Source organism: Microcebus murinus, chromosome 18 (assembly GCF_040939455.1).
Source record: "Microcebus murinus isolate Inina chromosome 18, M.murinus_Inina_mat1.0, whole genome shotgun sequence".
Classification (NCBI taxonomy): Eukaryota; Metazoa; Chordata; class Mammalia; order Primates; family Cheirogaleidae; genus Microcebus; species Microcebus murinus.
Genome location: NC_134121.1, coordinates 40606332 through 40618893, shown reverse-complemented (window position 1 = coordinate 40618893; position 12562 = coordinate 40606332). Strand labels below are relative to the sequence as shown.

At 38.1% G+C, this 12562-nt stretch overlaps 1 protein-coding gene across 1 annotated transcript in view; it reads left to right on the top strand.

Annotated features, from left to right (window-relative positions):
• The window catches only part of KPNB1 (karyopherin subunit beta 1), a 29586-nt gene that overhangs the window by 1452 nt on the left and 15572 nt on the right, over nt 1-12562 (top strand). The window contains exons 3-9 of the mRNA XM_012765968.3: nt 1238-1420; nt 4804-5004; nt 7015-7167; nt 9077-9136; nt 9746-9835; nt 10186-10296; nt 11416-11517. Coding sequence (XP_012621422.3) covers nt 1238-1420; nt 4804-5004; nt 7015-7167; nt 9077-9136; nt 9746-9835; nt 10186-10296; nt 11416-11517 — 900 coding nt within the window. The remainder of the gene's footprint in view (nt 1-1237; nt 1421-4803; nt 5005-7014; nt 7168-9076; nt 9137-9745; nt 9836-10185; nt 10297-11415; nt 11518-12562) is intronic.

Here is a 12562-nt window from a genome sequence, read left to right as displayed (position 1 = left end):
AAGTCAGAATAACACTGTAACTATGTGTTCCTTTGTGTTATATAGGCAGAATGTCAACAACAAAGTGGTAGGCTTTATACAAACTGCCATAGAATGATTTTTCTGTCCTTATATGTGCTAGTTTTTACTACTAACCTTTTTATCCTTTCCCTAGAAAATATTTTTCACTAGTATAGACTGATACTTCGATTTAGGATATCATTCCTGTTTCTGCTTTTTGTTAATTTGTAAGAAGCTTTTTTATCTTATTACCATTCTTTAGTGGTACATAATTAATATAAGAATTACCTTCTGCTGTGATTGCAGAACTTGTTAACAGTAAGAAAATGTATCTGCATTTGGCTTTTCCTCTTAACTTTGTGGTTGGGACAGGGCTTTTTTTGGTGGAGGGAGAGGGTGTGTGTGTTAAAATTTTTAAACAGAGTAGCTTTTGTGTAGTAGGGAAGATTACAAAAGAGTATGCTCTTCAGGGATCCACTATGTTTAGTGGACAACTCAAGTCCAGAAGTATAAGAGCAAGTGTTTTAACTGTTGACTATTAAATAGAAAATCATTTTCCTTGAACAGCTTGCCATGACATTTTTATCTTTTAAATTTTTTCTATTTCTAAATATTTATTATCACTTTTCCTTAAATCTTTTTTATTCGTTATTCTCCTTTTGCTACACTTAGAACTAAAATATAAAGGACTAGGCTCCTTAGTCTGTTTTAGACTTATGTTTAAGTATTTCCCTCTTGTATAAAAGATTGCCCGCTTGCATGACATAAAAAGGTGCCCTGAGTATCATTCTTTTTGGACCAAGGTTTTTGAAATTTAAAAAGACAGTTTTACTTTTCTACTTTGTCAAAATATAGTCATTCAACAAACATTTATCTAGTAACAGCCATTGTTCTAGGTTGTTGGTACACTAGGGTACATAGAAGAATTCACTGACCACCAGATAGTCAAACTTGCTCTAATTCAGGGGGTGTAATGTAAGGATTTGGGCTGTAAGAATGTTCTTGATAGGAAAATTTGTAACTCCTTAAATGCTAGGGTGCATGAGAATGTAGATGACTTCCTCATGTACTAAGTAATGTTTCCATAGGAATCTTAAATATTTTGCAGTTTCCTTAGATGTTTATGATACCTCCAAAAAAATTAGGTTTTTTTCCTCCAGTGGTTTAGTCCATAATCAATCATCAGTTGAAATTCTCAAAAGAGATTTTCATTTGCAAATGAATTTTCTCTTAACAGCCCACTTTCCTTGTGGAACTGTCCAGAGTGCTGGCAAATCCAGGGAACAGTCAGGTTGCCAGAGTTGCAGCTGGTCTACAAATCAAGAATTCTTTGACATCTAAAGATCCAGATATCAAGGCACAATATCAGCAAAGGTGGCTTGCTATTGATGCTAATGCTCGACGAGAAGTCAAGAACTATGTAAGTAACTTTCACCTCCTTTTAGTTGTATTGCCTAGAGAACAAGAAACATCTTTCTCAGTTCTTTTATCATTTGCATGGGATAGAGTTGACAGTGTGATAGGTTTCTTTGACCTGAACTTCACTTGAAGATAAAAATTATCTTTGATTTAAATCTTTCTCAGTTCAGCTTGTCCATTCCCATTGATGGATTCAAATATCTTTTTAGATGAACGAGGTAGGTTGTAGCAGTTTGGGAAACTTCAGATGCCATAATTTGTAAAAATTCTCTTTGGTGAATTGGAGTAGTACACAGATTGGTGCTGTATATCACAATCCCTTAGGAAGTTTGTTAATATGTATTATCAAGCTCTCCTGAGATTCTGATTTGGTAGGCCTGAAGTGAGGCTCAGGGAAATTTTTTTAAACTGTCTTCTCAAGTGATTGTTTCATAGTCAGCTAGCACCTAGCTCTTCTTGTTGAACTTATGCTGTTGATAAATCTCATTCTTTAGTGGTTTAGACATGGCATTATGTGGTGTCAGGAAAATTAAATGATCTCTTGGGCCTTTCAAGTCTAAAGAGTTTGTGAAATGGGAGTGTGACATTAATGGTGCTTTCATCTACTTAGCAAATTATGAAAAACTTTTCTTAGAAAACACCTGGCTTTTTTTTTTTTCTAAAGTATTTAAAGAGTAGGTTGATGAATTTTGGATCATGGAGTTCTTTTTATTTTCTTGTTAGATTAGAATTCCATAATTCTAGCTGAAGCAAAGGATCAGAATACATGGACAGGTGTGTGTATTTTTTTTAAATTAAGTTCTTTAGTGGTCTGTCTTATGTGGATAAGGCACAAAGGGGGGAGTAAGTTAAACAACTGCAGTTATCACTTTGTCCTTGGTTTTTTTTTTTTTTTTTTGAGACAGAGTCTCGCTTTCTTGCCTAGGCTAGAGTGAGTGCCGTGGCGTCAGCCTAGCTCACAGCAACCTCAAACTCCTGGGCTCAAGTGATCCTCCTGCCTCAGCCTCCCTAGTAGCTGGGACTACAGGCACGAGCCACCATGCCCGGCTGATTTTTATATTATATATATATTAGTTGGCCAATTAATTTCTTTCTATTTTTATGGTAGAGACGGGGTCTCGCTCAGGCTGGTTTTGAACTCCTGACCTCGAGCAATCCGCCCGCCTCGGCCTCCCAGAGTGCTAGGATTACAGGCGTGAGCCACCGCGCCCGGCCTGTCCTTGGTATTTGAGGGGAAACCAGTGGGGACTTCCTACATGTATACTTGTGCATGTCACGGTTATATACATCATATTTGCTATTTCCTGATTTTAGATAGCAGCATTAGGTAAATTAGTGCCCATTAAGGCAGCAACTTCTCTTTTTTGTTGTGTACCTGCTTCTGTGTCCAGTCTTGGATGGAAGTACCCATGACAGGGAAATAGGTTATTAAAGCCAACTTAATTTTGAATCTTTTTGTAGTAAAGCCATTTCTATTCACATTGGGTCTGCTTGTATAATTAACACTTTAATTAACCGCCTCAGCTATTTGACATAAATGGAAATAAATGTATTTCGTGATCACTGGGAATCTTGATGCTTGTGCTCAATTTCTCATCTTCATCACATTACATGGTAGTAAATAGTCAGTGAAATAGTACGATGTAATTGGAGGTGGGGGGCTCAAAAAGATGTAGTTGGAACTGTAATTGACTTGGTTTTTGGCACATTACTCTTAATGCCAACATTTTTTAAAATTGGGATAAGAATTTGTATGGACACATTGAGCCCTTGTGCATGAAATAAAGCTAACAGTTGGCCTTTTTCCCTTTCATAACACATCTAATAATACTGTGAATGCAGGTGGTCATTTCTTTTTTTTAATCTGGATGTGGAACACAATTGAGAGCTAGTTTATTCTGCTTATTTCTGATCATTGAATATTACTATTATGGTTAACTCTAGTTTAAACAAAAGACTTTCAGTATTCAGGGGTAGTCACCTCAAGTAATGTTAATTAAGCGTTTTCCAAAAGCAACTTTAAAGGACAAAAGGTAAAGGTAGAGTGGGATTCACTACGCCCACATATGTACTAAGAGACAGTGTGGTGTGGTATAAAGGTACCGTGGACTGGAACTTTAGTTCGACTTGGGTTAATACCCATTCAGCCTCAGACATTTTGGACAATTCACCTCATTTTTTCCCCTCACTACCTCATGGCTTTGACATACAGTTTTTGTTAAAGTCTATTCTAGCTTTGCTAGTCCTTGAGAGCAAAACCTTTGTTTAAAATCGATCAGAATTGTTAGGGGGTAGAGCTGTTGGGATGGGGGCATGGATGATGATACACCATATAATAAGAGGGGAAAGATGGGGAGTTCATTATTAGCTACTAGCTACAAAACAGTATACGAAGTGACCTGACCCAGTCAGCAGAGCTGGCCTGAATATCTGACAGCTATTCTTTGTCCTGTGTTCATGCCAGGAACAGTTAACTGTTTGCCTTTGAGTGGACTGGTGATTCTTAGTGAGTTCATTGACTGAATTAGCTGATCATGGTAATGATTAACTGTGGGTCAATTGTGCCTTCATCCTTTACCGTACCTGTGCCTTTACCCTTAACATAAATGCTTGTGTGGTTACCATTTTAAATGAGATATGTTTAATGACACGTGGCTGTCATTTTAATTGGAATATCTAGCTAGTTTTTTGGTATCTATTGATGTTAGAGAGAACAGTTCTTTAATTCCTGGGCAAACTGAATGAATCCTTTCAGATTGGAAGTTACATAAAGGATTAGTTCTTAGGTGTCTGTGGCATTAGTAACTGTTTCTGTATTTAGTGATGTTGTTATTTGACCAAGGTCTTTCTATGTAAGTTACTCAGAGTGCTGGGTTGTTAGTGACCAGAAGGAAAAAGATTCGTTTCACATTTAATGAGTAAAAAGTCTCTTCCTTGGATTAGGTTAGATAGTTACCTACTATGAATCAGTCACTGGAATGCCCCAGAGTTAATGTTATTCTAATGCCCTACACTTTTATCCACAAAATAAGATGGTGAACATACCACAAACAATGAGCCTGGAAGATGAATATAGTCCCCATCTCTACCTGCTTTTCTTTTAATGCTACCTCTCATTCTACACTGCTAGTTTCCTACCTTGTGTTGGAGGTTGAAGTGAGGTATGTGGTTTTGGAGAATTCCTTTGGGGAGCAGAGTTTCAGAAAAGTTTGGTTTTGTTTCAGGGTTCTAGGGCAATGTTGATTGTGCTAGTGATGGTACTATGTGGCTTTTTTGCATTTTTTTTTTTTTGGCAGCTTTTTCTACTTGTCTGTGTTATAGAAAAGAATTCAGAGACACTGACTTAATGTCTTATTGTCTTTTTTTTTTCTTTTTTTTTTGCAGGTTTTACAGACTTTGGGCACAGAAACTTACCGGCCTAGTTCTGCCTCACAGTGTGTGGCTGGTATTGCTTGTGCAGAGATCCCAGTCAACCAGTGGCCAGAACTCATTCCTCAGCTGGTGGCCAACGTCACAAATCCCAACAGCACAGAGCACATGAAAGAGTCAACATTAGAAGCTATTGGTTACATTTGCCAAGATATAGTAAGTGCTTGCTTGACCTATCTGGTTTATATGCCTCTGAATCTCTAGCTGTGACATATATGGTGTTAGATTACTCCATTGAGTGACAAATCAAGAAGAAAACCAAGCTACCATAGAGTTTTGAAAGTAGGACTGCTTTATTTGTTGACTTCTGTCTTTAATTTGCTAATCATGCCCTACAGTAAAGGAACTTGAGGGTCACAGACTGGAAACAGAAATCTGTGTTTGGAGAAGCTTAGATTCTAGACTTTATTTATTTTGAGACAGTCTCACTCTGTTGCCCAGAGTAGAGTGCCGTGGCGTCAGCCTAGCTTACAGCAACCTCAAACTCCTGGGATCAAACAATCCTTCTGCCCCAGCCTCCTGAGTAGCTGGGGCTGGGACTATAGGCATGCACTACCATGCTTGGCTAATTTTTTCTATATATTTTTAATTGCCCAATTTATTTCTTTCTATTTTTTAGTAGAGATGGGGTCTTACTCTTGCTCAGGCTGGTTTTCGAACTCCTGACCTTGAGCGATCTGCCTACCTTGGCCTCCCAGATTGCTAGGATTATAGTGCCCAGCCAAATTCTAGACTTTTAAAAATGAGACTATTTGCATGTGCAGCATCCCTGACCTGATCCTTTTTCTTAGAATCCTCAGTGTACCATGAATGTTATAGTGCTTTTTCATTTACTGCATCACAGAAAGTTTTGCCAACACTTGATGTGATTGGTTTAGCCTGGCGCCACAACACGGTATTGGAGATGTAGCCCTTCTGGGATTATTGTTGCTGTTGAGGTTACCATTAATGGTGTCTGGTTTTTGTTTTATTTGAGACAGAGTCTTGCTTTGTTGCCCAAGCTAGAGTGAGTGCCATGGCATCAGCCTAGCTCACAGCAACCTCAAACTACTAGGCTCAAGCAATCCTACTGCCTCAACCTCCCGCGTAGCTGGGACTACAGGCATGCACCACCATGCCCGGCTAATTTTCTCTCTATATATTAGTTGGCCAATGAATTTCTTTCTATTTATAGTAGAGACGGGGTCTCGCTCTTGCTCAGGCTGGTTTCGAACTCCTGGCCTCAAGCAATCCACCTGCCTCGGCCTCCCAGAGTGCTAGGATTACAGGCGTGAGCCATCGCACCCGGCCATCGTGTATGTTTTGATATATAAGACTTAATGAGACAAAGAAACCCAGTGCTCCACCTGGACTTACTTAGACTTCCTAGATATTATACCAGGTGTTGATCCTTAGCTCTCAAATGTTTGTGCTGAAGCTTTACTTCATTTGATATAGATGGCCTGCTATCAGACTGCTATCTGCATTTGCACAAAAGCTGGGAGGGGGGAGCCAATATTACTTCATACTCACAATCATGCAAAGAAGTCAAAGATGAAGTTGATGAGTTTAACTTGATTTCATTCAATTTTGGACTGCCAATACTGTGGGATATTTTGCAGATAGTTTATAGTGCTGTCCCTAAATGGAAACATGCTGGAAAAGATCACAAAGTCATGATACTTACTTGAGTGGATTTTACAGTTAAAAGAACTGCTGATTAAGCCAGTTGCAATAGCATGACTGTAATCCCCACTACTGAGGAGGCTGAGATGAGAGGATCACTTGAGCCCAGGAGTTCAGTGGCACAGTGAACTATGATTACATCTGTGAATAGCCACTGTGCTCCAGTCTGGGCAACATAGTGAGACCTTGTCTCTCTAAGAAAAAAAAAAAGACTGCTGATTAGTTATGAGCTCGTTATCATAGTCATCCCTTGTTATCTATGGAGCATTGGTTCTAGGACTCCCCTTATAGATACCAAGATCCTTGGATGCTCAAGTCCCTTATATGAAATGGTATAGTGTTTGTGTATAACCTATGTACATCCTCCCATATACTTTAAATCATCTCTGGATTGCTGATAATTCATAATAGAACGTAAGTGCTATGTAAATAGTTGATATATTAAGGGAATAAGGAAGGTTGACTGTATGTATATTCATTGTACTTCTTTGTTTGTCTCAGGACCCAGAGCAGCTACAGGATAAATCCAATGAGATTCTGACTGCCATAATCCAGGGGATGAGGAAAGAAGAGCCTAGTAATAATGTGAAGCTAGCTGCTACTAACGCACTCCTGAACTCATTGGAGTTCACCAAAGCAAATTTTGATAAAGAGGTGAGTCTTTTTGACAAAAAGATATAGGTTCAGAGAGTATGAAATGAAAGAGTTAAATGAAATTATGTTTTTTTTTTTTTTTAATTTTATAATTTAGAAAATACCACCTTATTTAAAGGCATTCATTTCCATTTTAGTTGAGATTTGTGTTGTGTGAGATAAGGCCATGGAGTAGGTGTTTGCCATCTTTCATCCTCTTGGGAATAATGTGATCTAAAGTGTTTCTAAGCTTAGGTTTTTCCTTTTGTAGTCCAGAGTGTGGGAATCTTTTGGGATTTAAAAAAATTATAGCAGTTGGGTTGTTTCATACTCCCTAGAAAGGTGCTTTTGAAAAACAATACATAAGCGTTTTGCCTAAAAATACTTCCCCCTATTTATCTATTAATGTGGTAAAATATACATAATGTAAAGTTTACCATTTCAGTCTTTTTTTTTTTTAGTCTGCAGTTAAGTATATTCGCTTTGCTGTGGAACCAATCTCCAGAACTGTTTCATCTTACAAAACTGAAACTATGTACCTACCCATTGAGCAACAACTCCCCATTTCCCCCTCCTTCAGCCACTGGCATCCACTGTTTTACTCTCTGTTTCTATGAGTTTGACTACTCTAAATACCTTACATAAATGGACTCATACAGTATTTGTCTTTTTGACTAGCTTGTTTCATTTAGCATCATGTCCTCAAGGTTGATGTTGTTATCCATGTTGTAGCATGTGTTAGAATTTCCTTTTTAAGGCTGAATAATATCCCATTGTGTGTATATACCACATTTTGTTTATCAAGTCATCCTTTGATGGGAGTTTGGGTGCTCTGCCTTTTGGCTATTGTGAATAATGCTGCTGTGAACCTGGGTATACAGGTCTTTTAGAGACTCCACTTTTAATTCTTTTGAATATACCCCCACAAGTATAATTGCTTTCAGACCATTGCATATGGTCTGAAAGTATATTTGTATATATGTTTGTTGACACTTTAACTGGGTTTTTGCTATTTTTTCGCCTTATAGTGGGGAGGTCTCAGAAGCAAGAGCAAACAGCAATTCTGATGGATTAGAAAATCAAGGTTTTCTTTTTATTTATTTATTTATTTTTGAGACAGAGTCTCACCTTGTTGCCCAGGCTAGAGTGAGTGCCGTGGCGTCAGCCTAGCTCACAGTAACCTCAAACTCCTGGGCTCAAGTGATCCTCCTGCCTCAGCCTCCCGAGTAGCTGAGACCACAGGCATGTGCCACCATGCCCAGCTAGTTTCTTTCTATATATATTAGTTGGCCAATTAATTTCTTTCTATTTATAGTAGAGACGGGTCTCAATTTTGCTCAGGCCGGTTTCGAACTCCTGACCTTGAGCAATCCACCCGCCTCGGCCTCCCAGAGAGCTAGGATTACAGGCATGAGCCACCGTGCCTGGCCAAGGTTTTCTTTTTAGATTTTGGAAGATTTAGGAGGTAGTAAATAAAGTTCATTATTCTGTTCTTTTTGTTAACCACATTTGATGTGAATTTACCACCTCAGAAAACAAATTTGGTCTCTGAAATAAAGCAGATGTTGTGAATTTTCTTCTATTTTGGAGGAAATTGATTTTCCTACATGTAGGTTTTTGTTTTTCTTTTAACGAACCATTTTTATTTAAACCTGTTGACCTATATTTTCCTGTCTGCTTCCTCCCTGAAGTCTTGTTAGTGAAGGCCATTTTGGGGATTAAAAGATTAGGGACCTCCTTAGAGGGCGAGTCATGTAGCAGACTCTGAGAGTGAACTTTTTATATCTTTTATGGGATATTACTATCTCAAGGAAAAGTTGCTTGATTGTACCACGGTTGTGGGAAGCCCTGCAGGAGTGAGAAATATTTCTTGTAGAGAGAGTCTGGAAATCTTTTTATGCTCTGCTAATTATCTTTATTTTTCGTACAGTCTGAAAGGCACTTTATTATGCAGGTGGTCTGTGAAGCCACACAGTGTCCAGATACAAGGGTAAGTGTGAGGTCATGTGAAAAATCTGTCTTACATCTTTCCTAGGAAATGTCAACACTAACATAAGAGTTTGAAATATTGAGAATCAGTTGAATTCAGAAATAAGGGTTGACTAATGTTATTATTAATAAGAATTTTTCCCCTATATCTTAGAGAAGATAGAAGAATAGTACTTGGAAAGTTAACATAATGGAAGTTGTCATCCTCTTTTAAAAAGTTTAGAGGAGAAATTGTTTCAATCAACTCTGCTACTTTATTGCCATAGGTTATTCACTTGAATCATATTATTTTCAACTATAGCCATTGAAACAGCTTTGCTATTGCTGTAATCTAAACCTGACTGTCCAAGCAGGTGGAGTAACATCTTTAGGCTGAATAGCATTAGTGAGTTTAGCCCTGCCATGGGTTCCACCCATACCTTTAAAGAAGAAATGGAAAAATAAATAGGAAGGGACAATTCAATGGAGAGATTTAATTTTGGGGAAATGATACCTTTATCTGCATGTACCTTGATTGATCCTTTAGATTATTGTCCCATTTGAGTGAATCTACGTTTGTCAGATTGCATTGTTAATTTTAGTAAACTATTTAATCTTCTCTTTATAAAAGGTACGAGTGGCTGCTTTACAGAATCTGGTGAAGATAATGTCCTTATATTATCAGTATATGGAAACATATATGGGTCCTGCTCTTTTTGCAGTAAGTATTACTGTTTTATGTGATTTGAGCTTATAGCTAATCACAGAGCCCATCGTTTGTAGTTGCTGTTTTGTCAGTTTTGTAATTTTTTTACTTAATGTTATGAAATCAAGGAAATTCCTTCATTCTAAGTGTTAAACATTCACCAGTGGTGTGCCAAGAAAACTGGTGTTGTCTTTGTGGGTAAAAAGAGTGCATTTTGAAAATATGTTCCCTGTTTCTCTTTTCATTATAGACCTTTAAAATAAGTTATATTTTTGAAATTTAAAAGTCTTTGGTTAAAGAGGGGAGGATTCTCACTTGAATCAGTACTTACTTGGAGTTTGAGGTGTCCTATTTTTTCTCTTAAGATCACAATTGAAGCAATGAAAAGTGACATTGATGAAGTGGCCCTACAGGGGATAGAATTCTGGTCCAATGTTTGTGATGAGGAAATGGATTTAGCCATTGAAGCCTCAGAGGTGAGTTGGGGACAGTTGCTATTCTGACTAGGCTTTGGGACATGTCTAATTTGTGGATATTTTTATTCTCCTGGAAAAGCTTTATTCTTACTGGGCTTAGAGGATATCACCGTTTATAGAGATTGTGATTTTTCTGCTAGCCAAAGCCCCTCATGAAGGAGACATCAGTAATGAGGCATCCCATGTTTTTGCCTATCAGTCCAGCATGATTTATTTTAAATACTGACGGTACTGTGAACACAAGGGGGCAGCAGGCTGTCAGTTTACCAAGATGACACCTGATGCTGAAATATTACCTTTTGGGAGTCCTAATGCAAGCCTGGGATATAGAATTGATAGTTTCCCAACTCTGGTGAAGGAATCAGATACAGGAATCTTAAGCATTTGGAATTTTTTTTTTTTTTTTTTTTTTTTTTTTTTGAAACAGAGTCTCGCTTTTGTTGCCCAGGCTAGAGTGAGTGCGGTGGCATCAGCCTAGCTCACAGCAACCTCAATCTCCTGGGCTCAGGCAATCCTCCTGCTTCAGCCTCCCGAGTAGCTGGGACTACAGGCATGCGCCACCATGCCCGGCTAATTTTTTCTATATATATATTAGTTGGCCAATTAATTTCTTTCTATTTATAGTAGAGATGGGATCTCACTCAGGCGCAGGCTGGTTTCGAACTCCTGACCTCGAGCAATCCGCCCGCCTCGGCCTCCCAGAGTGCTAGGATTACAGGCGTGAGCCACCGCGCCCGGCCTTGGAATTTTTTAATTCAAGCTTTGTTTCCAACTTTGTTTGTTTTTATGCATTTGAAAAAAGTCTTATTTTTTGGCATCCTTTTGTAAACATGGTATGTCTCTTGATCCAGAGAACACTTAGATGTCAGATTGCTGATATTAATTGAACTTGCGGAAATAATGTAACACTTAAGGTTGCTTTGGTCCTTTCAGATAGGTGATAAGTATGGCTTAAAACAAATCTTTAGAGCAAATAATAAGCACATCCAAAGATCACATTGAATGTTATCATTTGCCTCCATATGTTTCTGTTACACACTCTGGCCAGCTCTCTTTGGATGCCTTTAATGTTATAGCTTGTTTGCTCTTGTCTAGAATGTGTTTTGTGTTTCTCCTCAGGCAGCAGAACAAGGGCGGCCCCCTGAGCACACCAGCAAGTTTTATGCCAAGGGAGCGCTACAATATTTGGTTCCAATCCTCACACAGACACTAACTAAACAGGTGAGTTACCTTCCAAATCAAGCTAGATAATCTGTGCAACCTTACTAAGGGTTGGTGGGTTTGCTGTGGAACAGTTTCTGTGAAGGAACTTGGCAGCCCATCAACTATTTCATGTTCTGTTGTAAATGACTCAGGAACAGCTGAGGTGGATCTGTAAGATCCCCTAGGCTCTGAGTTGTTTGGGAAGAACTGTGTCTAAACATCTCAGATGTGTCTTGATCAGGAATGAGCCACACACTGTTCTGATATCCTGAGTGCTACATTGTCCAAACTCACAGAAGAGAGGTGCTTTATGAAAGTCGCAGTAAAGAAAGGTTGAAAGCAAAAATGTGATAGTTCACTCATATCTGTTTTAATATCCAGGATATTTTTGTGAGTTCACAGGATAATATGTTTTTAAAATGCTTATGGGGTTGGTTACGAGTTAGTCAGATCCCAGCAAAGGACTCCAACCCATGAATGAAACTCTTCTATTAATCCTTCAAGATCATTAACATGAATTATTAAGATTCAGGAAAAATAAAAGTGATAAATAAGACTTCATGAAAATAAGGATGTAATGAGTAAATATAGAAGTTCTTTTATAAGAAGTATATCTTGGTTGCCATAGTTCTTTTAACTTGATGCATCACAGATTTTCTTAATATGGTGCTTGGGAAGATTCTGTCACCTCGTCTCTGGTGCATGTGAAATATCACCAAAGAGCTGACAGTGCTTTGAAGAAACAGTGCTGCAAAATTTCTTTGTACACAGGAATATAATTGTGTATGACTATTAATATAGCAGTCTCCAGAGATAAGTAAGGATAGGGTTGGTTCAAAATGGACGGGGTGTTCACTTAAATTTTCATTTCGTCTTTCAGTTTTGCAGTTGCTATTTTTATCTTTTGACTTAGTGTCTTTTCTTTTGTATATTTTTTGTTGTGCTTTTCTTATTTGGGAACAAATCATTCTTTATGTGATTTTTTTTTTCCTTCACTTTTATTTTTTGGAAACATCATAGGCAACTTCCCTTAAATTACTGTGTGGTGTGAATAACTACAAGA